Here is a 26234-nt window from a genome sequence, read left to right as displayed (position 1 = left end):
ATGTAGCGCAAGTTGCTTTGCATTTCACTAACCCATTCGTTTCAAGTCAGCTGATGTGTAGTCACGTTTGTTCCCGTCACGAACAGCGCTCACACAGAAGATAAGTAGCTTCTGTGGGCGATGTTGTTGAGCTTGTCCTTGAGTATGTCCTTAAAATGCAGTGACAAATCGTGGGCATACCAAAAGAGGTCACAATGCTACTGATAATGTGGACCAGCAGGTACAGATCGCTTGGCATGTAAAGGAGCCAAAAAACTTCCCTGTACATTTTCTCAAGTGCCAATTCGTAACTAGCCCTAGGTTCGTAAAAGTGCTACTCTCGTAAAGAACAGCTGGTTCGAATCGGACGTTAACTTCAGGGAATCCAAGTAGCGTGTTTTTGAGCAAAAAAAAGCTGGGCGTTGTCAGTTTGACTCTTCTAGACTTGGAAGAAAGCTACTCGAAAATTTCAGCTAGCGCCCGCTCTATCTTCTTGATAAGAAAGTGGACGTACCCTTTCTTACTTGCCAGCGACAGGGTTCCCTCAGCATAATGCTACATTGTGTAATCACAAGAGCACAGTGATGCGTTTTGAGATAAAACACGGAAAAAACAGAGAGCCGAGCGACGTGCTTTTCTGCGCCCAAACCGTGTTCAGAAGAGAACGCGATAGTGTGAGATTTCCATCGTAGTCACGAACTGTAAGAAGTACGGTACGGTGGATAAGGTCAAAACATATCGAAGTGTCAGCTAACGCTAGCAAAGTGATTTCACCGTGGCCCATGGTAAGCACAAAATTGTATCGGTCACTTCAGTTAGGACTGTTCGGGACGTTCGTCTGGTTTCCGTGTTGATTATGCGGAAGCTAATCGTGCTGAACGAAGTATAAATTTAACTGCTGATGAGCAAAGCGCTCCAAAAATTTGCAGTTGCTGGCACGGCAGAAATCAGGAAGTATTTAGACGGGTTGCCAAAGCCGCTTGATTTGGGCAACGGTGCAACTAATGCATGTTCACACAGTCTGGTACTAGACCGGTAACGCGACTTAAGTTCGCGATGTCAAACAGGATCTGTCCGAACTCCCCTAAAGCATAGCTGTAACGGTTTCGGACTAATGCTATCATTTTCACAGGATTAGATGCATTCATTTAGCTGGTGATTGCGAACAGTAGATGACTGCATGCAGTTGATCCTTGAACGGACAGATGGCGCCAGCGGCATTCTCATTGGTGTGCTGGTCTCCCTATGCACGATCTGCCCTCTACGCACAATACAATCGACGTTCGCATGAGATGTTGAGTGTCAGGAGGTGTTTGGTTATGCTGTATGGAAGCAGCTTCGGGTTCGGCTTCGCGAAGCCGCAGTTTTGCTTCAATGGGTTTGGGTTCGGCTTCGGATTGGTGTCATTGTCAATACTAGGTTCGGATTGTGCTATGTTATGTTACGTTATGTGCTATGTTAACACCTGGATTCGGCCAAGTGTGTGGGCAGCGCTCGGGACCGATGACCAAGGTCCCGAATGGAGGACCCGGAAGGGCCGAATACCTGGCCATGAGTCACATTAGAGACCCAAGCCCACCGGGTCGGGTCTCATATAATGGTTAGACGGCTTCTTGCACCGATTGCTCAGATCAGATCAGACATGAGAACATATAGCGGGGATCCCCAATTAGGGGATGGAAAGAGCCTTGTGCCAGTCAGGAGCCCCAGCACCGGACAAGGGGACCTCCATCCCATTTCAGACAACGGTCCGACGAGTTGAACTGAAGTCCCTGTGCCAACTGTTGGACTCCCTGGAGCACCGAGGGATCCTTTTGTGTAGATGTCACTCCTGCAGTTCGGGGCCAGCTGCCCCAGTCACAGGGCCTCCCGCGACGGGGACGGGACCGATCTATGATGTGTCCCTCCAAGGGCCTCCAGCTCGACTAGGAGCTTCGAACTTTGTGTTACAAGAGAGGCAGCCGGTAAGCACCCCGGGCCGGGCGGAAAGGGACCTGCACCCCCTGACCGGAAAAGACAATAAGCCTCTAGTGTTGTGCCCACCGGGGAAGGTAATGATCTCCTCAGTATTCAAAACGTCAGATCGAAATGAAACTGAAGCACTCGTATGGACGTGGCTAGCCTATGTTTGCCTGAGGGCGCGCATCCCTTTGTCAGAATCGACCAGTGCAACAAATAAAATCAAACAATTTTAGCGCGAGCACTCGCAATCTTCAACAGCAAGAGCACCACTGCCCGGCGTTGCAGTCTCTGTAGAACCGAGAGTCGTTAGCCGTTGCAGCTAACATCAGGCGGTGGGTGGCGGAGTCCAAAAATAAAAACTGTCTGCAGATCATGCATCCAAAAAAAATTAAAATCACTTCGTACCCTTTAAAGGTCAGATCGGGGCTTGTACTTAACCTGGATTATTTTGAGATTGTCGTGCTAACGGATCAGTGGTTCCAGCAACACAAGCCATAGAGGTTCCACCATTACGCCAAACGTTCGTGATGCTGTAAATGCTAATCCGTTTCCATTATCAGCATGAAAATCCCACGGGGAGATATACAGCCAGAACTAAGCTTGAAGCATACTAACTTATTTCATGACGAATTCAAAGATCCTTATTTCTAATGCATAATCGTTTTTGTCCGTTCGTTCGCCGCCGTCCAGGGTTAGTTCTGGCCTCGGGACAGAATTTGCATCGCATTGCTTCGTAACACATTCCTCGCACGGCAAACTTCGTACGGAGATCTTCGCATCGCCATCACACAGCATTTTTTCGCGTGCAGATCTTTGTGGGCGCAAATTTTTGCGAACGCAAAAGTTCCTAGGGACAAGTATTCGTGACATCAACTTCCATGTCCCCAAATTTGCGATGCGCAGGTCTTCATATCACATTTCCTCATACACGCATTTGTTCGCATCGCGTTTCTCCGCATGCGCATGTCTTCCAATACTCAATTTTTCGCATGACATTTTTTGGTTATGAATTACTTCGTATCAAAATATTTCCCACACACGCGTTTTTTCACGCCGCATTTCTTCTCATACATAATCATTCGTGTTCCGCTTTTCACATATTGTTCTTTCCATCACAAATATTCAAATTGTATGCATTTGGCCGGAAGGGGATGGCCAAACGCCTTTAATCTTGTAATGGATAAGTTAGTGTATAAGTCTAGCGCGATTCTGGAATTCACATATATTGTATTGGGTAAGACATTCCAACGTTCACAATCTCATAAGGCCATAAATTTGCTCCCAGATGGTACAAAATGGGGCAAGCAATGCTCATGACTTAACACGCGCCCGGGTGGCCGGCTAGATACCCTTCGCTCGGGTGGGGCGGGGGTAAATTTGATCCCCTGAGATCTCGGAAACTAAGAGAGCTAGAGACACCAAATTTACAGGGTGTGTTCACCTGTACGTGAACTCACTTAGGTCAAATTTTCAGGTTCCTAGGTCGTGACTTTTTGGTCAAATAAAGTCAAACAATGTCAAATTCCAGGCTGGTCTCCAAAGTATCCCCAGAACCTAGGTAACTGTTTCTAAGCAAAAGTTATCATACTCAGTTTAGATCAGTGCCCTTGTTTGACCTTTTGAAGGTCATGGTGACCAAAATCATACAAGACTGTTCTGGGTTTTGTACTTGGATAAGCGACAAAGATTACGCCAGGCAGTAAGTTCCTAAAAAAAAAAAATGCTGATTTGGGTCATTTCGGGCCAGTGACTTATTCTGACCCCTAAGAAGTTCATGGAAAATGCATAATGCGGTTCATGCTTTTAATAAATTCAAAATGAGCACCAGAAACTATCCCATACAGCAAGCCCTAGAGTAATAAAGCAGGATGGTTTTGAATTTGGTCTGACCTTCACACCTGACCTTAGGTCAACGTAATTTGCTCATTTAATATTTGTGTTGCCTAAGAACGCATCTCAGAGATGTATGACTTCATCTAACACTCTGTTGTTGCATCAGGTTAAACAATTCCCTAGAAATTGACTTCGCTGAAATCATGACCTGACTTTGACCTGCCATAGGTCAGCCGCCTTACAAGGTACATACAATTTATGATAGCGATCCGCTATTCAATTGTCTACAGTGATGCAAAATTTGGCGCGGCTGCACCGCGCCTTTCGGAAATCATTCTGGAAAAACCTTTGGCGGGTCATTCTGACCCCCCCCCCCCCCCCTCCACCCGAGCGCGTGTTAATGTTGTTTTGTGTGAACTAAAACGTTAGTGTGCCACATTCGGCGAAATGTTGTTTCACCAATGAGCTGCAGGAACGGAAGACAGACATTAGAGGACAGGCAGTGCGCAAATCAGCAAATCAGGTCATGTGTAGGCAGAACATCATAACATACACCAATGTTGGTATCACGGAATGATTCATCCAGGTAAGGCTAGGAGGATTAGGAAAGCAACTGAAAAATAAAGACATAGCGAGAGCGGACAAGGAAACAACAAGAATAAGCAAATAGAGATAATAGCCTGAATTTAAGATTATGCTTAGGCAACATAAGCTGTGAAGTGCAATTTGCAAGCAACATTATTGATATAGATAAGACAGCATTAATATTCTGATTTTTTGTATAATAACCAGAAGAACGGAGAGACAAATGGACTGGTATTTCGGCTGCGTGTCTTTATCAAAACAAATACCAGTACGGACGATCGGTAAAGAACGTATACCCCGTACCGCGGCCCAGCAAGCGCACGCACTCTGCTAGTCCGTCCTGGTGCGTGGTGCCCCCTTGCCCATGCGAACCAGCTCACGGCCAACACGGCACCTCAGCTGATCGCCCGACGCAGTCTCCCTGTGCGCTTTCTGTTTGACACAGCCACGGAATTCCTTGATCGGACTCAACTGGCAGCATTTGGAGGGTTTTCTGCACTTCTCATGTGGGAGACTTGTCCAGGAACTGAGTCTAGGAGACTGAATATACAGCAGTCAGGTCCCGCCAGAACACATATATTCATCATTGGGGTGTGCTTCTGACTGGTAAGGCAGCAGTTCCTGACGTGTATACTTCTCGATGTACATGATCTCGGTCACATGTATCGCGCTCGGGCATGTTAACACCGGGATACCCCTTTCGGGAAGATAGTCGCCTATACGAGAAGCTTAACTGATCTTAGAACGTTAGAAGACTAAGCCTCTTAGAAGGTCGCGATCTTGTCCGGTCGCAATCTTGTAGGTCACAAGCAGGGACGTCTCCACCTGCTCCAGCATACCAATTTCGGTTGGCGGGCATGTCACTTCCAATGCGAGGTATGTAGCTTTCGTCGTTCATCATGGTTTCCGCTCTCAATATAACGCATTTCATACAAAGGACTGTGTACGCGTAAAGATGCGGTGTGGAGAAAGCTGTGTACAAGAAAAAAAAATGTAGCACAAAGTAATGCACTAGGAACGACCGTGCATGCAAACGAATGCAATTCGGGGAAATGCGTGTACAAACAGATGCGGGACAAAGAAATGCATCTTCTAAGAAATGCGATGCAAATGATCATGCGAGGGAAATGTTATGGATGCGAAGTTTGCAAGTGGGGAAAATCTGCGGATACGAATGTTTGCGCAGGACGATTTACGCACGGGATTTGTGCAGAAAGCTTCGCGCACCAATAACTGAGCTACAACGTTTTGCCCGGTCACGCCGCGCGTGCCACATTGTCTGGAGCTCCCCGCGCCGGAAGTCTGTTTTTAAAAGCTTGTGATCTCGTGTGCCCAATATTTTTCACTTAATCAATTCTGAAGAAGGATAAACGTTCTCAGGCAAACATGAGTTGGTAATTACGAAAAGGTACGGCGACCGCCGGCTTCTGGCTTAGTTAAAAAACAATAAGCAATAAGCGATAAAAAGAAAGCAAAAAAAAAACAAACACGTTCCTGAGATAGAAAGTGCGCAAAATCCGATGATTTTCTTGGAAGCACGTTTTTATGAAGGATGGTTGCTCTCGAGCAAGCATGGGCTGGTCATTACGAAAAAATCCTGTGACTCACGGCTGCTGCCGTAGTAAATTAAGATGATGATAATAACAAAGGAAAGAAAACCATGTCCCAACGGTATAAAATGCGCCAAATCCGGTCATTTTCAAGAGGGGGGCATCAGCAGGTGGCCCTCCGTCAACTCTGGTGCCCCTCTCCCTCTTTTACCAAGGCTCGTTGCGCCCCTAGTTTCGGCTTCGGCTTCGAAAAATGTTCAATTGTGGGTCTGCCTTTGGCATCCCATGTCTTGAACTGTTTGCTTCGCCTTTGCCATGGTGACTTATTCACTGCAGGCGCGACTAGCTTCACAAAAGCAGCCATGCCGATTCCGTCACAGCGACATTCCCGCCGCGCTACGACGAGCGAAGGAACGCTTTAACACCAAGTGTCAGCCTTTTGGTTGGGGTTTCGGTTCACGCCCTGGAATTCGGTCTGGCAACGGGACTACACACATCGTACGAGCTTGCGGTGTACATATTGGTGACTGGCGATCGATTGCTGAGCTTTCTGAACAAAGTAAAAGCAAAACGAATAGTTGGGTCAGCTCCCTTAGGGCGGGCTCCACGGATATTGGGCAGAACGTTACATAGCCAGAGTCGTTGATTCTGAGGTCAGAATCAGCACCATTTGCTTGTGGGCAATCAAGGAAAAACATGGACTCGACACAAACCCGGATTTGTGTAGAGTCAGAGTTAGAATCAGTTGCATGCACTGTCAGCCAGAGTAAGAGTAAGAGTTCTGCTCAACTGGAGTCAACCAAAAGTCCGACAGGCATACGCTCTCCAAAATATGCAGGCATTTAATATGGGTGACAAAAGCCATGCATGCACTTAGCTACATCAATTGAATTTGAAATTCATTCAAATTCTATTCAACGCCATTCCACGCTCGTAATGGTAAACAACGCCGCATGAGAACAAGACCCTCGTTTCTTGGTATGCCCAACGTGCACAATTGATCCAACGCCACCGATGCGCGCTCACCACGAGCGATACCACAATCAGGTCGGACAGGTGGGCGGTACACGCAGGCGGCGATGAGCGCCGGGGAGCGCCGGGAACACCGCGCCCCGGCGGCGGGACACGCCGAGACGGCGGCGGCGCCGGCGGCGGCGGCGGCGTGGCGTGCGGCCGCGCACCAGACAATGGCGGGGCCCGTCAGTCAGCGGCGGCCCGCAGGCGCGCACGTCACTCCGGCCGGCCAACAACAAAAACAGACGGCACACCCGCACCCGCGCGCACGCATCCACACGCATGCACGCACGCACGCGGCCTGCGCGCGGGTGATCGGAGACGGCTGGCCGGGCGCCGGGACGCAGTGGCAACATGATAAAGTGGCCATATAGAAATGAGGGTGGCAGGACGCGATCATCCGAAATAGATTAAATATATGAATCATTTTATCCGTATGGGCGTAGTTTCCGTAGCGCAGGTCTGTTGCTGAAGCTGCGGGAAATGTCCGGATGGGTAGCCACGACAGGTGCACTCCCAGCCCCGGTAGCAGAGGAAGATTCCCCAGCCCAAGTTATAGGGAAACATCTCTCAGTTCTGGTAACAGAGAAACATCCCTCAACCCCGGTAACAGAGGAAGACCCCTCAGCCCCGCGTAGCAGAGAAACACTGCCCCAGCCCCAGTAACACAGGAGCACCCCTCAGCCCGGGCAACAAAGCTGCTTCCCTTAATCACATCCCTTTGGAAGTGGTCCGAAGTTCAGCGAACGAGAAAAGCGCAGCGACCAAAGGCACAGTATTCTGCGAGTTTCAAGACACATTTGGCTTCAAACTATGTCGGCAGACGACCTTAAATCCTCTACGTGACAATTTACGACGCATTTTATTTGCTGCGCTTAGCGGGAATAGGGTTGTTGATGTCATGTTCATATTTCACATCACTAACAAAAAATATCATAGCAACAACATGCGCTATTCCAAATTTAGAGTCCAGCAAAACAACCCGCGCATGGTTCCTGTCATGGTGACCTTTCACACCGCTGGCCACCCCGCACGGGGCTGCCTCCGCGCGCTCCAGTCAACTGCCGCTGAGGGATGGCAGCAGGTGCGGCGGCCCGCGGTGAAAGGTCAAGGTCTCCTGCCGGCTCTGACACGCGTCATGTTTGACAGGTGGCTGCCTGGGTCTACGCATGGAAAGCTGAGCGTGAGGAGTGACGGAAAGAAAATGACATGCCAGAAATAAGAGGACAAGGCTCTTGCATTTTGCGTGTAATTTGGCATAGAATGTGTCCCAGCCTACACATTCGCCCTTCCCCGAGTGTGTATCATCGCTATCGATACGCCCAGGTAGGGCTTGTATGGTTTTTATTTTATTTTCCGAACAGTTATTTGAAGGCACCGATCGCGAGCGTAACCGGCAGCGACAGAGCATTTTCGCTCAACAGGTCGTTAGAGCGGAATACACGGGCCGTAGCCATTCGACTCGAGTATGTAGTAATGTAATGTAATGCACGCGGTGATCAAGGGTGGGAACGGCCGGACTCAAGCGGCCTTTCGGCAACAGGGACCCACTGTTTTAAACAGCATATGATGATGCTTTGACTTTCAGCTACTGCAGGATGGAGGACATTAGCATGAATCACAGACGCCATTGCAGCGAAGCCGGGCGGAAACGCGCGGGCGCGTAACTGCCACGAAACAAAATTCAAGGATAAAGCATAACCGCAACATCACAAATGTACTGCAGATTTATAATCAACGAGTGTTGTGCAGCCGAACGGTGAGCTTTCTGTTCGCTACATATTCGGATGGTTTCCGACTGCCCGGGCATTATCCGTGACTCATCAGGGCACTCATCTGGGCACTCAGATCAAGTGACTCATCAGAGCACTGATCGGGCCGACTGACTTATCAGGGCACTTATCAGGTCAGGTGACTTATCGGGGCACTCATCAGGTTAGTTGTCTCACTCATCAAGTCAGGTGAAGAAGACCACCAGCCCGATCACGTAACGGAGAAGCTCCTCCCAGTCCCGGTGACAGAGCCCCTCCCCTCCCCTGCCCCTCCCCTCTTCCCCGGGTGCGGCGGGGGAGGAGCACCCTCAGTCCCCGTGATGGAGGAGGCGACGGTGACCCTACCCTCTTTCCCGAGTGCGGTGGGGGAGGAGCACCCCTCAGTCCCCGTGACGGAGGAGGTGACGGCGACCCTACTCTCTTTCCCGAGTGCGGTGGGGGAGGAGCACCCCTCAGTCCCCGTGATGGAGGAGGTGACGGTGACCCTCCCCTCTTTCCCGAGTGCGGTGGGGGAGGAGCACCCCTCAGTCCCCGTGATGGAGGAGGTGACGGTGACCCTCTCCTCTTCCCGGAGTGCGGCGGGGGAGGAGCACCCCTCAGTCCCCGTGACGGAGGAGGTGACGGCGACCCTACCCTCTTTCCCGAGTGCGGTGGGGGAGGAGCACCCCTCAGTCCCCGTGACGGAGGGGGTGACGGCGACCCTACCCTCTTTCCCGAGTGCGGTGGGGGAGGAGCACCCCTCAGTCCCCGTGACGGAGGAGGTGACGGCGACCCTCCCCTCTTTCCTGAGTGCGGTGGGGGAGGAGCACCCCTCAGTCCCCGTGATGGAGGAGGTGACGGTGACCCTCCTCTTCCCGGAGTGCGGTGGGGGAGGAGCACCCCCAGTCCCCGTGACGGAGGAGGTGACGGTGACCCTCTCCTCTTCCCGAGTGCGGTGGGGAGGAGCACCCCTCAGTCCCCGTGATGGAGGAGGTGACGGCGACCCTACCCTCTTTCCCGAGTGCGGTGGGGGAGGAGCACCCCTCAGTCCCCGTGACGGAGGAGGTGACGGCGACCCTACCCTCTTTCCCGAGTGCGGTGGGGGAGGAGCACCCCTCAGTCCCCGTGACGGAGGAGGTGACGGTGACCCTCCCCTCTCCCCCGAGTGCGGCGGGGGAGGAGCACCCCTCAGTCCCCGTGATGGAGGAGGTGACGCGACCCTACCCTCTTTCCCGAGTCGGTGGGGGAAGGACCCCTCAGTCCCCGTGACGGAGGAGGTGACGGTGACCCTCCCCTCTCCCCCGAGTGCGGCGGGGGAGGAGCACCCCTCAGTCCCCGTGATGGAGGAGGTGACGGTGACCCTCCCCTCTTCCCCGAGTGCGGCGGGGGAGGAGCACCGCTCGGTTGGAGGAGACGCTGACGGAGGAACTCCCCTCAGCATTCGTGACAGATAAACATTTAGAAGTCCCGTTGGCGTGTGAGCGTCTCGCGGTCCTGGGGACTCACCGGAGCACCCCCACTCCCAAGCCGCGGCAGAGGGGAGCACCAGCTACTCCGGTGGCTGCGCGTTCAAGGAATGTGTTTGTGACATGCGAGACTGCTCCGACCGCGAAGCAACCATGGTTCACGGTGAGCATGTGTTACGTATGTGCAGACCTGGGCAAAACCTTTTGGTCAAGGTCACGTAAACAAATGGACGCCCAGGCCTACGGCCGACCTAGGCCTATTATGTTTCGCGTCGCTCCAAAGTCAAACGTCATCTTAACGCTGTTTGCCTGCGTACTCTTCGTTTGGGGCCGAGGACTGGAATGAACATCTCGTCGCACATTCGGCGGTTCTGAAGCCTGTAATCATTGACATGACCGGCCACCGAGCACCCACGTGGCGCTTTGCAACAGACGGATTGTCCTGACCCCCTCCCCCCCCCCCCGCCCACATTTCGCGTGACTGGCAGATTTGACACGCGTCAATACCCCACAACGTAAGTCAACACTGTTTCCCCAATAGCGTTTGACAAAACGTTTATTTCAAGCCCTTGCTGCATCGAGCCGAGAGGTCCTCGCGTTCCAAGGCGTTGAAGGGTGTGTTTCACATTTGTATGCGGTTCTGAATTGCAATATCCATTTTGAAAGTCATTTGCTGCAGTTTATGGCCTTACCCTTCCAAGACCTAAGCCCCTCTAGTTTCCGAGTCACACGCCCGCGAGGGTGTGGACTATTTTGGAGACTATTCCAAAGTCACCCAGACATCCATGACGCCACAATAACGTCATTGAAATCCTGCAATTCCATAAGCCGTGCGGCGATCAAGGCCACGAATATAATTGTTGAGTCGTTCATACCTGGCGTTCGCGAGCAGTTTCTAGATATCACGGCCGTCACGCGGCTCTCAATCAATGATTCAGTCAATGGCGTATTGAGGAGCATAGTTGCTAAACAGAGATATTGTGTTATCCAGGGCAGTCTTTTTCATTTTTAAGTATATTTATGGTTATAGTTGAGCCCATTCCGTCATAGCTGATGTTTTCCTCGATATCTTCAACTGTGGAACATGCCATTGAATAAACTGCGTTGTGGGAGTGCGTTCTCTGAGCCTTGCCAGTGTTCCAAGTCGTCGAACCGCGTCGAATCCAAGACGCAGGCCTCGGCCCGCTCGCTACACCAGTGCCCATCACGAACAAAACCCATGTATTTTGGTATGTACGTTTGTACAAAACGTGGGCACGTTTATTCGGGGACGCACAGTATAGTCGATAATGAGTATACACCATACAAAACAAGTGGGCACCGCGCCACAGCACAGAATGTAACAGCACCCCCAAATGTTCGGCTACTCCCGAAAAATCACAAGTCGAACGAAAAACGAGACGTGCCTAGCTCGAGTGGCGGCGATACAACCCGACCACGTCAGAGGTATGATGTCAGTGTATCGGTAATTTATGCTAGTCTGGCTACGGCCGCCCGTCGCCGCGCTCGCGGGCGCCACGGACGTAATATCCCCGCGAGACAACATTGCAAGCACCCAAAAAACGGCAGCCATGTGACACAAATGAACGGGGCCTAATGCCACTACCTGTAGAGGCTAGCACATGAATGCATGTATAGGCGCCGACGCGACGGTGGGGAATTTGGCGGCACGATGAAACAATATGAGGAGTCCGACTAGACAGGGGGCGAGAACGCGCGCCACGAGTGGAGATTCCGACAGTGAGAGATGCGTATGACACACGCACACGCACGCACACACACACACACACACCACACACACACACACACACATACATATACATACATCCACACATTTATATATTTATATATAGGCATTGATTTCCACACTACTATAGAAACGCTTCCTACAACGACTATTTACAGCGGAGCTTCAGAAGCCGCCCACTCGCGCCGGGGGGCGCACCGCGCCTCTGTCCGCGCGGGCAGCGCCGGACACTGTCCGCCGGCGGACACGGCGCCGCTGTCCGCGCGCGCGTCCCATCCGCCCACCGCCAGCGCCGCGTCTCCGCCGTTCACGCGGCGCGACCGGCCGCCGTCCACCGCGCGCGCACGTCACGACGGGACGAAAATAGCGTTCACAGATGGCGGCACGATGCAGTGAGATTCGGCCGCGGCTCCGATACCCCGTGACCGGCCGGCTCGCGGCGCGAAGCCGCCCGCCGTCCACACATTCACGCTAACTCTGAAACGGAGGGCACACGTCCATCAGGTCACGGTGCTGCAGGCATGCGGGACAGGGGCGCTGGGGCGGCGCGGTGCGCCGGGCGTGCGCCGGCCGGCCGCCGCTCGCCGAGGGAGCGATCGCACGTCCGCCGAGCCGCTGCGCCGTCACCAGAGGCTCGCCGGGCCCCCGGCGCCGATCCGAACACGCCTCCGCGGCCGCCGGCGGCGTCCCCACGCGTGTTGTGCTGACGACGGCCGCGGAAGCCGCGCCATAGCGGACCGGCTCCCGCCATCCGCGAACAATGGGCGCCACGGCAATTTCGTCGGATCGCCGAGACAAAAGAATTGTTTTGTGATCACCGAAGGACGACGACATGAGAAATTAGTGGCGCTTGCAAGCCCTGGGGAAGAAAGCCGTGCGACAACAGGACGTGAAAGCGGCCCCAATCTACCAGTCCAGTCCTCGACCGACAGGGGGGGGGGGGGGGGGGGACGTGACCCTCGCGAACCCTATCATTGGCGGCCGAGTAATTTAGCGGTGGGTACCCCGCCGCGCGGTGCGCCCCCCGCCCGCACTCACCCGCTACAAGGCTGATGAACAATTTACGCCGAACCCGGAGAATTCTGATGAGGTTGTGAGTGCTCTGCGCATTCCCTGCGCGCGGAGACCCGACACCAAACCGCAGCGAAGCACCCAGCCGGCGCGCGCGCGCCTCCGTACGCGGCAGCAGACCTCACGGCGGGCCCCGACGTTCCCGGAGCCGCCCGCACCTGTCCGTCGGCCACGTCCCGCCTGCCCTGACCGCACGGCGCGCCCAGGGCCCGCCCGCCCACATGGGCTGGCTGGCGACCGGCCGGTCCGCGGCCGCTCCGAGAGGCCGGCCCGGCAGCTGCGGCGAGCCGGCGCGGCGCGGGCCGCCGTCCGGCGCCGTATTTACGGCTCCCGGGGGCCCGGCCGGCAGCCGCGCCGCCCGCTCCTGACGCCGATATACCTGTCGCGGCCCGCCGCCGCGCCGCAGCCATAAATATCCGGCCGGCGCTCGAAAAAAAATGCGCCCGCTCGCCGCTTCCGCCGGCCCTGATCGGGTAATCAGGTAATGGAGCGGTGGCCGCCCTGAAGTCGCGCACACGGCGCCGCGCCGCCTGACGAGGATAAATCGATTATTTAGAGGTGATTAATCGATCAAGTAGGTGGCAACGTTCGCACGCGGCGCTACCGGCCGTCGCGGTGTAACGAATTGTTTGCAGATTAGCGCGCCGCCCGGGCCCGCGCGGGGACGCGCTGCGAGGGGGCGTGGGAGACCCGGTGTGTATCCAGCAGGAGTCGCGTCAGGAAGACTGATGGCAGGCACAGCGTCACGCGAGGCGCTACCGAGCGCAGCCGTGGCCAGCCGATATGGAGCGACGGAGGCAGACAGCGCGGTCCAGCGTCACTTTAAACCCTCACTGAGAGCTCCCTGATCGGGCGCCGCACATCTGCGCCAATGGCGACTCGGCATGGCCGCCATGAGCCGCTCAGATCGGCGCCCCTCCCGGTGCCGATGGCCGCCGCGCGGGTGATTCAGCACTTTTTTTTTGCCACGGCAGGCTGGCGGAGGTCCTCTGTTTGGACAGCTGCGTCAGTGGCTCTACCGAGACCGGCCGCACGTCCATCAGCACAGCACGCCGCCCCTGCAACGCACATCAGTCCGCCAGCCGCAAGGGTGAGGGGGAGAGAGGGGAGGGGAGCGTGAGGTGGAGTTGAGAGGAGAGAGCGAGAGAGAGAGAGAGAGATAGAGAGGAGAGAGAGAGAGAGAGAGAGGAGAGAGAAGGAGAGAGAGAGGAGAGAGAGAGAGAGAAGAGAGAGAGAGAGAGAGAGAGGGAGAGAGAGAGAGAGAGAGAGAGAGAGAGAGAGAGAGAGAAGAGAGAGAGAGAGAGAGAGAGGAGAGAGAGAGAGAGAGAGAGAGAGAGAGAGAGAGAGAGAGAGAGAGAGAGAGAAGAGAGAGAGAGAGAGAGAGAGAGAGAGAGAGAGAGAGAGAAGAGAGAGAGAGAGAGAGAAGAGAGAGAGAGAGAGAGAGAGAGAGAGAGAGGAGAGAGAGAGAGAGAGAGAGAGAGAGAGAGAGAGAGATAGAGAGAGAGAGAGAGAGAGAAGAGAGAGGAGAGAGAGAGAGAGAGAGAGAGAGAGAGAGAGAGAGATAGAGGGAGGAGAGACGAGAGAGACGAGAGAGATAGGAGAGAGAGAGAGAGAGAGATAGAGAGAGAGAGAGAGAGAGAGAGAGAGATAGAGAGAGAGAGAGAGAGAGAGAGAGAGAGAGAGATATATAGTAGAAGATGAGAGAGAGAGAGAGAGAGAGAGAGAGAGAGAGATGCGCGCGCGCGGCCACTCAGGGCGGCCGGCGGCGGTCGCTGCCCAGCAGGGGACTGATGAGGCCGTTTAAATGCATCATGGCGTCGCGCTCGGACACGGCCGGACGACGGCGGATTCCGTTTGAATCGTGTCGGATGCCGGCCGCTGGCCAGGCTGGCATACCTAATGGCGGCCGGCCAGACAGCGACGCTGGCCGCCGGGCCGTGCCCGCTGCCGTCCGCGACCTCGGCTGCCCCCTCCCCCCTCCCCCGCCAGCTAGCCCAGACGCGGCCCGCTCACACCCGGCAACATCCGCGCCTTTCTCCGTCCGCGCGGCCGGCTTTATCCGGCCGGCAGCCTTCAAGACGGTTCTCGCGGCGTCCAGCGGCGCCGCCGCCTGGTGCCGGCCGGACCGGGCCGGCCGCGCGACAAAGGACCCGGCCGGCGCCCCTCTGGGCAGGTATGCGGGCCACACAGCGGCCGGCTCTGGCCGCGCTGCAGCCGGCTGGGACTGGCGCACCGGCGCGGACTAGGCCGCTTCCCCTTGTTTGGGCGGCTCTTGTCCCGCACTGCGACGGCGGCACTTAGTTCCCTGCCGCCAGGCCCCCTGATTGCTAGTGGCATCATGGCTGTGACAGGAAAATAAGCGCACCGATTAGTAAAACACCAACAGAGACCCGAAGAACACTGCCTGTTACCTGGGCGGATGAGTAGCCCGCGGACTGGCAAATCGACCGCCACGGGGGCGCCCTGTCGGAGCCGCCAGCCCGCCGCACACCGCACACGGCTGGCTAGACAGGCAATCACACCGGCACAGCGACACACGGTCATCACTCACCTCAGATATCAAAAGCCCTTGTTAATATCCCATGCCCGGTTGCGAGTCCGAGTAACTGCCCTGAAACGGGGCCGGAGACGCGGGTCAGCGGCGGGGTCGCTGCCTGCGACCGGGCGCGTCAGGCGGTGACGGGCGCCGGCCTGTGGCGCCGCCGCCGCGCCGCCGAGGCGTCTGGCAGCTCCCGAACGCCACTCGAGGCCGGGGCTGACATGGCGACGGCGTCGGGCAGCCCGAACGCGGCACGCCGATCACCGCACAGGGCTCGCGCTAGCGCGCGGCCACGTCCGCCATGTCACAGCGCGCCGCAGACGCTGCAGCGGGCGTTACTGCGGCAGCCGCGATGCGGCACACGCTGGGTGTGGCGAGCTTTCGCCTCCTTAAGGACCAGTCTCGGCCGCATTTCGGCGCCGAAATGACTTTTCCGGCAAGTTTTGGCGAACGGCATCCAGCCACGCTGTTCTATGACAAAAACAAGGCCCAGACAACGTTAAGCGGAAGAAAATGGAGGCTTCCCTCCTAACTGCGGGTCGCAATTGTGCAAATCATGTACAAGGACCTTCCCTAACGGAAATGAATCAATGCACCATGCTGTACACCTGGCAGCGATTGCGTTTTTATGGAGCTCCCTGGGCGCGCCGGACCCTCGGCCACGCCGCTGTGCTCGGAGCGCGCGGAGTACGCACCTGGCTCTGACTGTTGTACTGGGCGCCGTTCATGGACATGTTGTAGCTCATGTCGGCAGGAGGTGGCGACATCATGGGGCCAGGCGTGCCGGCGCCCATGCTGTACGGCGACGAGCCTGCGGCAGGGGAAAACAGGTCAGCGGCGAGGTGCGACCACCGGTGAGCTCCACGTCCTGGGTAGGTCAGAGCGCTCGCTGTGGTCAGGTCAGCGGAGAGGCGCAGCGGCCGGCGCAGGTCACGACGCAGGCAGGCCAAAGCGCCCGCTGTGGAGGTCAGGTCAGGTCAGTGGCGCGGCGCAGCGGCCGGCGCGGGTCACGACGCAGGCAGACCAGAGCGCCCGCTCCGGACCGCGGCGCTGGTCCTGGCGGGGGAAGCACCCAGCCAGAGCCGGGCCCCGGTCACGCACTGGCCGGCGGTCGGTGCGAGCGACTCGGGTCAGGTCACAGTGGACGGGCGCGTGTCGACGACGCCGGAGGGGCCGGCGCCGCCTGACACTGGACAGACGCCTCGGGCGGCGCCAGCCCCAGTCGGCCGGGCCGCCGTGACGACGATAATCATCAAATGATAGCGGCCGGCCGCCGGCCCAGCCACCGGCGACGCCACATCAGATTAGGCAATAATCGCCAGAAAATAACCAGACGTGGCCGCGACAAATTACAGATATTTGGCCGGCTAATCACCCGGGCTCTTATTACATCAGCCGGTGCTAATAACACGGGCGCGGCGATCGCGACCAAACATGAGCCGTTTATCGGCGCTCGGTGCCGGATGGCTGAGTGAGGCTTCGCTCCGTCCGTTCCCCGGTCCCGCGCAGCATCGAACGGGACGGACCGGGGTGACCAGCTGGCCGGACCGGCACGGCCCTCGGCGCCGCCCGTAGCTCCTAATGCCGACGTCGCCATAAATTGTGATTACGAGTAATTAAAGCCGAGTCTGATACCGCTCAAAGGCACGGCTTTGCTTTACGGCACGGCCGCAGACGACGAAAACAAAAAACCGTGCCGCCGCGGGGCGCCCGAAAGAAACGGCTCGCCCCGACCGGCCGCCCATAGGCCGACCGTGGCGACGCCGATCAAAATTCCGTCTGACCGCAGCAGTTTCTAAACGCTCTTCTCGGAAGATCACAAGATGACACGGCGGGCGCCCGCTGCATATTTAGCGGCTGCAGCGCGCCCGGACACGCCGCGGAATAACAATGGGCGGCGGCCGCCAGCGTCATACCGTCTGCTAGTCGCCTGACTCTAAGGCCCTCTCGCCATCCGCGTTGGCGGCTGACCACCGCTTTAAACGAGTGGGAGGCGGAACTGGAACCGACCCGGAGCGCGAGTCAGCCACTTTTGGAAATGGGACATGAAACGGCAATTAGGCGGCTAGTTACGAGTTCATCCCCTCGTGTAGACAACTGAGGATTTCGTCTCTGAGTGACGAGCTTAGGGCGTGCTGGGGCCAAAGGAAGCTAATCATGCCGCGGCTGGAGCACGCAGATCAAGCAGCGCTTCACTGTGCCTGGTTCTCGCCTGGGCTTCTCGGGACCGGTCCACGCCAGCTGGCCAGACAGGTCGGACATCTACCAACCAGCCAGACAGGCCAGACACCTGCTAACCAGTCAGACAGGCCGGGCATCTGCCCATCAGCCAGACAGACCGGACATCTGCCCGCCAGCCGGACAAACCGGACATCTGTCCACCAGCCGGACAGGCCGGACATCCGCCCACCAGCCGGACAGACCGGACATCTGCCCGCCAGCCGGACAAGCCGGACATCCGCCGACTAGCCGGACATCCGCCCACCAGCCGGACAGGCCGGACACCCGCCCAGCGTCCAGCCGGACAGGGCGCGCGGCCATCTCCGGCCGCGCGTGCACCGGCGTCCTCCGAGAGCGCGTCCGGGCGCCGATGCCGGCGCGCGCGTGCAGCTGGGACGTTGACCTGGCGGCGGAGCCGGGCCGCCGCCGGCTTGGCACCGAGGTGCATTATTGGCGCGGATGGGCGCCAGCGGTGGCGCAATTAGCCGCGTTCACGCATCGGACCGCTAACAGCGGCCGAGCGGCGTGCCAAGTGGCGTGGGTTCGTCCATTAACGCCGGGGGTCTGGCGCTGCAGTCAAGGGCCGCCTCGCCCGACCATTATAGACTCGCCAGCCGATGCTGAAATTGCCCGACCCCTGCCGAGTGGGACGGCAATTTGTTTCCGATAGAAGCCGTACATCACATTGCGCTCACGCGTAGCGCTTGAGGTGCAAGATGTCGGCCAAGAAACGCTTTTGAAATTGATTGGGGTGCCCCACGCTAACGACCTGAAGGCGCTTCACTGCGCTTGCTACTGCGCGGTTTTAATTACAAACATCTGCAGGGTTAAATAGCCGCACGGCAAGCAGAAGTCGTCCGATCCTTGTAACGACATGGATTTCACCGAATGCCATTGCGGCGACCTGGTCCGATTCAGCCCCGTGCACCATCATGATCAGTGACCAAGCGAAAACGATCGCCCATGACCAGCAGCTAATCACGTTGAAACCACCAGCAGTCGTGATCGTCAGCATCACGACCAATTTCCTCGAGTTATCTGACCGCGCGACTAAACAACGTCGACACAGATGGGGCTCCATCAACACGCCGCGCATGAAGACATTACATGCAGCCCTCACGCTGTCCAGGGCGTTCAGGAACCGCTCGCAGCCCCACCCTCCCAGACCTCTGCAGTTAACGAGGGCTGTGCGGTTGGCGCGGAGACGGCGCTCGGGACACACCCACGCACCGCATCACCGGCCCGACCTCTCGGCCGGATCGTCGCCTGTAACGTCCTGGAGTCGGGGGAGGGGGGGGGGGGGGGCGGCGGCGAACTGCGGCCAATCAGCACCACCCCGGCGACGCTCTCATCTGTCCAGAATGGATGCCGGCCGGCTGCGACAGACGGAGATGGCACAAATTGTGACGGAATGGAGCCGGCCGGCAATTAAAGCGCGGCGGCACGTTGCAACCGAAGCCATTTGGCCGATATGGCACATTCCGGCCCGGGCGCTTCATTACGGCGTCTTGGAGCGGGCGGCGGCGGCCGGTGCCGGCGGCCCAGTGTCAGCCGACCGGCAGGGCGACGGCGGCCGGCGTCGGCGGCCTAGTGTCAGCCGACCGGCAGGACGCCGCCGCGTCACGCCGCGCGTCCCCGTCGGCCGACCCGAGCGCACGTCTCCCCGTCCGGAGACCCGATGTGATGACGTCGGGCAGCAGATACCGGCCACGAATGGTGATGCGGTCGCCATTTGAGGTATGATTTCGGCCATCAAATCTGAAGTAGACCTGTTGTTGTGAGACTCTCCGAGATCTGGGTATGTGATTGAAACCGGTGCCTGATGGCGCCACCATCCACCGTGCAATTTCCTGACAGACCCTGTCTGGAAATCGACACCACTGGAGCCGGCATATCATGACGGACGTCATCTGGCAACCGACACCACTGGAGCCGGCATATCATGACGGACGTCGTCTGGCAACCGACACCACTGGAGCTGGCGTATCATGACGGGCCTCGTCTGACAACCGAAACCACTGGAGCCGGCACTCGCTTTGATGTGGCCAAGGGAGGCCCGACTGTCATGCTTTAGGCATCCTTGTTACCATGCGACAAACGAAAGCACGCGATGTCTGAACATGGAGGAGCCGCTTAAAACATCAACAACCTGATAAAAACGCTTTCCACCGACAACACGAGACGGCTTCTTTCAAGCGCACTATGCGTTTCATTGGCTTCTGGACGCTCCACGGCAGCGAGAGGTACGGCAGTATTCCCAATGTCATAACGCATGAGGAAATACCGCTCCGATACCACTCGTCACAGTCTGTGACAAGAATGCCGGGCCCTTGGCGACGCCTTTCGGCAGCTGGCAGGGAAATCTCGATGGAAATCTCATCCGAACAAACTTCGATGTGAACAAAGGCGCCGGAGGCCAACTTTAATTCGGCCTCATTTTGAATGCGCCAAACAGCGCGGCGGCTGGGGTCGGCCGGCCGGGCGGCCGACGCCCAGCGAGAGGCCGGCGGCCGCCGCCTGCCAGGCGCCGCCGCGGCGACCGCGGCACCGGACAGGTCCCGGCTCGGGTCAGCGCTGGCTCGGGCTGGGGCAGCGGTGACCCGAGCCGGGGCAGCGCTGACCTGAGCCGGGGTGGCGCTGACCCGAGCCGGGGCAGCGCTGACCTGAGCCGGGGTGGCGCTGACCGGAGCCGGGGCAGCGCTGACCTGAGCCGGGGCGGCGCTGACCTGAGCCGGGGCAGCGCTGACCTGAGCCGGGGCAGCGCTGACCTGAGCCGGGGCGGCGCTGACCTGAGCCGGGGCAGCGCTGACCTGAGCCGGGGCAGCGCTGACCTGAGCCGGGGTGGCGCTGACCCGAGCCGGGGCAGCGCTGACCCGGGCCGAGCGGAGCCGCCACACGGCCAGCCAAGGGTCACGAGCGAGCACGCGTTGGACGGTGCGCCACTGGGGCTTTACGACACGTTCAGCCGCGTAGGCTGTACGACGCCGCCCGCCTCTCATCCCGACGTGCTTGCAAAACGGCCCAGTGCACCGCCGCGCTACTGCAATTGGCTATTATGAGGCATGACAATCCTCAAATGGGCTGGTCGTCCACGACATCGTTGCTTTCGCTCTGCATGACGTGTGCTCGGTACATTGATGATGCAGGTACTGGTCATAACATGCGGCTGTGAGGCCATGCGCGCGCATATTCCCGAAAGGCGCTGCTAACAGCAATGCTACTGTATTGCATGGCATACGGCTGTTAAGCCGTGCTCATAATTTAAGTGTTTCCAAGAAAGTCAGTAAGCTATCATTCAGAGAACTAATTTTCAATCGAAATAGTCGCTTATAGCGGGCACACAATCACTTCTCGCATTGTATTTCCCCGCAACTGTCGTACCAAAACGTCCCCACGCCAAAATGCAAAGGCCTCCTATGCGGTACTTCCATTCTGGTCCTATCATGAAAATATGGAGGTCGTTGGGACCTATTTGGCTCGTGTTAAAGCTACGACTTCGCAGAATTATTTCAACGCGAAAGCTTGCCGACGAAGTAAAGATAACCATTCCACCCTGAATGTGGTGACTTTCTACGTATTCAACTCGAAACGAATATTTAGAACTAACCACTTTGAACATGAACTCGAACCAACCTCGCCCCCCTCCCCCCGCGGTATCTGGCCACAACGTCAGCACGAGGCTGTGTGTAGCGCAGGCAAGGCGCCCGTTTCTCTACAACACACGCGTTATGAAGGAGACGGCACGATATTCATGTGGCAATAGCTGGACGACCTTTAAGGGCTTGAAGACGCATCGCATGCTCACATCAAGGCCAGATCTTCACCAAAGCACACCGCGGGGTGCGACCTTTATCTTCGAGTAGTGTTTGACCTGGGTATCGGGAGATATCCCCTGCAATAAAATACACGACGGCTCGAAGCCCGGCGCTGACATCCGACATGGAAAGCCGTGAATCTATTTTGTAAACCCCGCCAAGCATCCCTTGGCATGGACAGTCAGACCCCCTCCTGCCTTTCATGATCCTTCCACTTCAGAGCAGCATAACACTGCCGGCAGCTTACATTGAGGAATTCTGGATGCAGACCTTACATAGATATACGGATAGTAACCACTACCGTTTAACAGCGACGTCGATGGATGCAGCGATTACGGACGGCCGCCAGGCGAAAGCCAGCTGCAGAGAGGAGCGGGCCGGTCTGCGAGGCGCGGCCGGGCCACCTCGAGCCGGCGCCGGTGGAGGCCGGGCTGGGCCGGCCCGGCGCGGCCGCCTCCGGACCGGACGGAGCGGCGATGGCGGCCGGTAACGGCCGGCTTATCGGCCGGGCCGGACCGCCCGCCGGTGTGACGCCGCCGCCACATCCCGGCCATAACTCGGCCGGCCGGCAATTAGCGGCACGCCGCGCCGCCGCCGGGGCGGGGCCTGCAGCCGTGCAACACGCCCCGGCCCCGGACCGGGGGCGGCCGCTGCCAGGGGGCGGCGCACGCCACCGGCTCGTTAGCCGCCCGGCGATGGCTGCCCGGCGCCCCCGGCCGCCCTGGGCTGGCGGCCCGCGACCCGACGGCCGTCCTGCCCAGTCGGGGACTCCGCGGCACCTCAGCTACAGCTTGGCTCCATCGGCTACCCGACCCGGGACGGCCCTCGATGGCACACGGAGCCCAGACCCAACTTCACCGACCAGCGGACCCAGTGTCCTGCGACACCAGTAGCTCAATCAAGCCCGTGGCGTGTCCCGTCGCACCGGCGAGACCTCGCCGACACTCGCCCGGCCCCTCCTCTCTACGCTACCTCGCACTCTCTCGTCAGCACCTGAAGCAGCTTGCACGTATGTTCTCGGCGTTGGGCCGAAAGATAAGACCATCCGGACGATGTTTGGCTGCGGTTTTGTCGAAGACGTCGGGCGGCGCCTTCACAAGGGGCCTGTTTCGTGTCGTTGAAAAGGGGGGATGGGCAACGTGCCGCTGGGACATGTCTGGCGTATTCCGACCCGTTCCGCTGCAGATTAAGGACAGGCAGCGGCTGCTCGCATGTCACCCACGTGCTGAAGGTGCAAGCTGCGACAGCAACGGGCTCTACGGGACCACTTCGGCGAAAACGGTCTGCTTAAGATAGCGTACGTCGAACAGCCCAAAAAACAGAAAACCGTTAGAAGCGAGAAGGCTCGCCGGGCTGGTCTTCACGTCCGCTGGCCGGCAGCGGTGCGGCACGGCCCGGCACCGTCCGGTCCTGTCAGGCGCTATCTGAGGAGCTCATGTCTCTGCAACCACTGACCGTGCCGTCGTGCGTTCACGGCCACAAGGGGCACAACATTCCTTGGGAATCATGCCTTTCTGGCTTCGAGTGATTGTAAATTTATTTGTCATTGGGAGTGGTTTCCCTGCAACAGTAAAAAGCCGACCAAATCTAACCTCTTTATCAGATCAGCACGGGGACCGTACGATTTTCACCACGCGAAGAAGTGGCAGAGTGCGGGTGGAGGCCGGACCCGCATCCCCGTGACCCGATGTCACGGCGACACGTGACCGACGCCGCTTGACGGGAGATGGTGCCGGTAGCGGTGCTGACGGCAGTGGGGAAGAGATGGGCAGCCGAGCACGCGCACTGGGGCGCAAACAACGGATCCGCCGGTTCAGGTGCGCTTTAAGCATTGATGTCAGACATCGGCAAACAGAGCTGATGAGCGCGTGAAAAGAATGCAAGGTGTTTAAAAAAGCAGCATCTTCAGTAAAAAGCGGCGCTATCACTGGGCGCCGTCAACACCATCCGGTACATAGATGCGCCAGCAATGAACAAAGAGGCAGACAATGGCGCCTTCTTAGAGCAATGGCGCCTTTTTTAACACGCCATGTACTAAACTGGAAGATCAGGCATGCAAATTGTGTAGGCTCTAATCCCAATTCACTTTTACCAACACCAGCCCAAAAGTATTTTCGTGTTTCGCTGATACTTCGGTCGCAGTGGAAAAAACCGCAAGGCAATCCCAATCCTTTGATTTCGTCTGCCAAATTGGGAACACTCCGTCAAATCCAGCGACAGCCAGCTTTCCGGCCACGATAGCTGTGGCGCATTGGATGCATCTCCCTCGACACTCTTCGAAGCTTTCAAATATCGAGATCTTTGAATACTTTAACACATATTAAAGAGGGGCATTTTAACGCACTGATAAAATCCATTCGTACGGATTCCGAAAAGTGTTTAAGTCTGTCTGCTCATGTTTTGTGTCGGTAGATGACAGCACCTATGTCTGCTATCTCCTCAGTCGTCACGCGCTGTACAAGGTGTCTGGTTCTGGTATCAGCCATCAGATAGCGGCGTAAGTACAAACTCGTCGACGCTAAGTAAACATGACGCTACAAGTTATCACTAAAAAACTGACTTTTCAGCGACAAAAAGAGCAGAAGTTGGCATGACACACGCGTGGAGCGCCCCAACATGACAAAGCATCACAATACAACACGGCAAATTGGATATACGTCCGTGAGACGTTCTCATGTCATTTTTTGATGGACGTCAACGGACCGCTCGCATTTTTTCGCGACTGCTCCTGACCCAAATGGCAGGCACACGACTGCGAGCAGCTGGCGGGAAACCATTGTACAACACCGTAACGGCGTGGTTCGCAAGAGTTTTTTTTCAAGATAAGCTTATCGGATTAAGCTGGCCATTAACGTCCATATCAGTTGACGTCTCATAAGCTGCCGCCCCCGATGCTGTCGAAAAACAGCTGCAGAGATGGCGTTTTTTTCTGTGCAGCGCTACAGACGGGCCGCTTGATGCTTTTGCAAGTCGGGCTGTAGCATTCAGCAGCCAACATGGGCAGGCCTCGAGTGAAGACGCGATGGCTGCGTAGGCCGTGTGAACCGCGGAGGATTCAAACCCACTGGTCCGGGGATGGGCATTTGTTGGTTGTTAGGTTAAAGAACAGAATGAACCACTGCATGGCGCATGCCAAATACAGACATTAAACATTAACATTAAATGTTTGTAGCCGGGATTCCTGCGGGCCTCCGCCGGAGCTGCCAGCAAATTTTGCTGGCAGCTCCTGGCAGCCAGGACCCAAACTGGACGTCAACAAAAGCGGTAGGCTTGTGGCGTATGAAGACTGTTTTGGTGTAAATACTCTGGACAGGCTGCCGTGCTCTGATGAGGAGCCTGCCGCGAAGATGCGCATCAGAGCACGGTAAAAATGAGGATCCATCTGAGTGAACCAGTAATACGCCCAGTGCGGTGCAGGACGTGCGAGGTGATGAAGACTGGGTGTTATCAATTACCATCGTGTGGATGATACCGAACCCAAGCTAATGGAACGAGTCACACAAACAGGCTTCATCAACGCAGCAGGCGGTCTAAAAACTGTCCAGTTGTGGGTTCGGACAGTGCTGGCAATTTCGGTCCACAAAATCAACGAATCCATGATGTTCTCCGTAGATTCGACTGTAACCACAGTGCTGCAAATAACGATAAATACTGAGGGCGCATACCGCCCCCAGTAGCCGGAATCTTTTTCACTTCAGGAGACGGGTTCAGAAAAGGGTGATAACGACCGCTCTCCGGACACACAGTTCTGGACCTGGGCCGGATTGTGTTGCGATCGACCCCCGATCCACAGCAAGCGTATTCGTTCACAACGTATTCGTTCACAACGTATTCGTTCACAACGTATTCGTTCACAACGCACCCCGGGATTCACGTCACCGTTGTAGCTGTCGAGACCTGGGAGCGAGCCCCACGAGGGAGGAGGCAGAGCTCTGGCTGGCGCCTGAGCGCGCGTGATCGGGCGCACACGCCGTGCTCGGTAGCTGTCGAGATATGGGAGCGAGCCCCACGAGGGAGGAGGCAGAGCTCTGGCTGGCGCCTGAGCGCGCGTGATCGGGCGCACACGCCGTGCTCGGTAGCTGTCGAGATATGGGAGCGAGTCCCACGAGGGAGGAGGCAGAGCTCTGGCTGGCGCCTGAGCGCGCGTGATCGGGCGCACACGCCGTGCTCGGTAGCTGTCGAGACCTGGGAGCGAGCCCCACGAGGGAGGAGGCAGAGCTCTGGCCGGCGCCTGAGCGCGCGTGATCGGGCGTTCACGCCGTGTTCGGCGCGCCTGTCCGTTCTCTGCGCCGTCGGGCGGTGCTGGTTCCGTGCCTCTGCGACGGCGGGGCGTCACGACCTGAGCCTGGTTTCGCCCCATACTGGCCAGCTTCCAGCGACTGGTATAGAATCCCCTTCCCACGCTAACTCGAGTGAGGGCGGTGGTTTGCTCGCAATGCAAATGTGCAACTTAATCAAGCCTGGTCAGACAGGCTGCGTCCGAATGCCTTTAAAGGTATCGGGCACAATCTTTGGAGAGTTGCGCTTCATGTTGCTGACAACTGCACGAGCGGTGTGCAGTTGTCAATGCAGTGCGAAAGGCTCGAAAGTAGGCGGCCGTGCGAAAGCGAGCGACCGAGCTGCTGGGCTGGAAATGATGTTACTGCTCCTGTAAGTCCCGATCAGATCGTGGCCTCGCTCGTAAACATTGGCGACCAGTTAG

The 26234-nt window shown here is 57.1% G+C and overlaps 1 protein-coding gene across 5 annotated transcripts in view; it reads right to left on the bottom strand.

The window, feature by feature from the left end:
• Nucleotides 1-11344: 11344 nt before the first annotated feature.
• Nucleotides 11345-26234, bottom strand: part of LOC119099750 (homeobox protein extradenticle) — a 78414-nt gene continuing 63524 nt past the window's right edge. For all 5 annotated transcript variants that reach the window (XM_037222812.1, XM_037222813.1, XM_037222811.1 and 2 more), the window contains exons 7-9: nucleotides 16193-16308; nucleotides 15510-15569; nucleotides 11345-12364 (exon numbers count right to left, since the gene is read on the bottom strand). In XM_037222812.1, coding sequence (XP_037078707.1) covers nucleotides 15531-15569; nucleotides 16193-16308 — 155 coding nt within the window. In that variant the 3' untranslated portion in view covers nucleotides 11345-12364; nucleotides 15510-15530. The remainder of the gene's footprint in view (nucleotides 12365-15509; nucleotides 15570-16192; nucleotides 16309-26234) is intronic.

This window comes from Pollicipes pollicipes, unplaced genomic scaffold (assembly GCF_011947565.3).
Source record: "Pollicipes pollicipes isolate AB1234 unplaced genomic scaffold, Ppol_2.1 Scaffold_4881;HRSCAF=5763_pilon_pilon_pilon, whole genome shotgun sequence".
In the NCBI taxonomy this organism is placed as follows: domain Eukaryota; kingdom Metazoa; phylum Arthropoda; class Thecostraca; order Pollicipedomorpha; family Pollicipedidae; genus Pollicipes; species Pollicipes pollicipes.
Note: the sequence above shows the minus strand (reverse complement) of the source record. Positions and strands in the feature narration are given on the sequence as shown.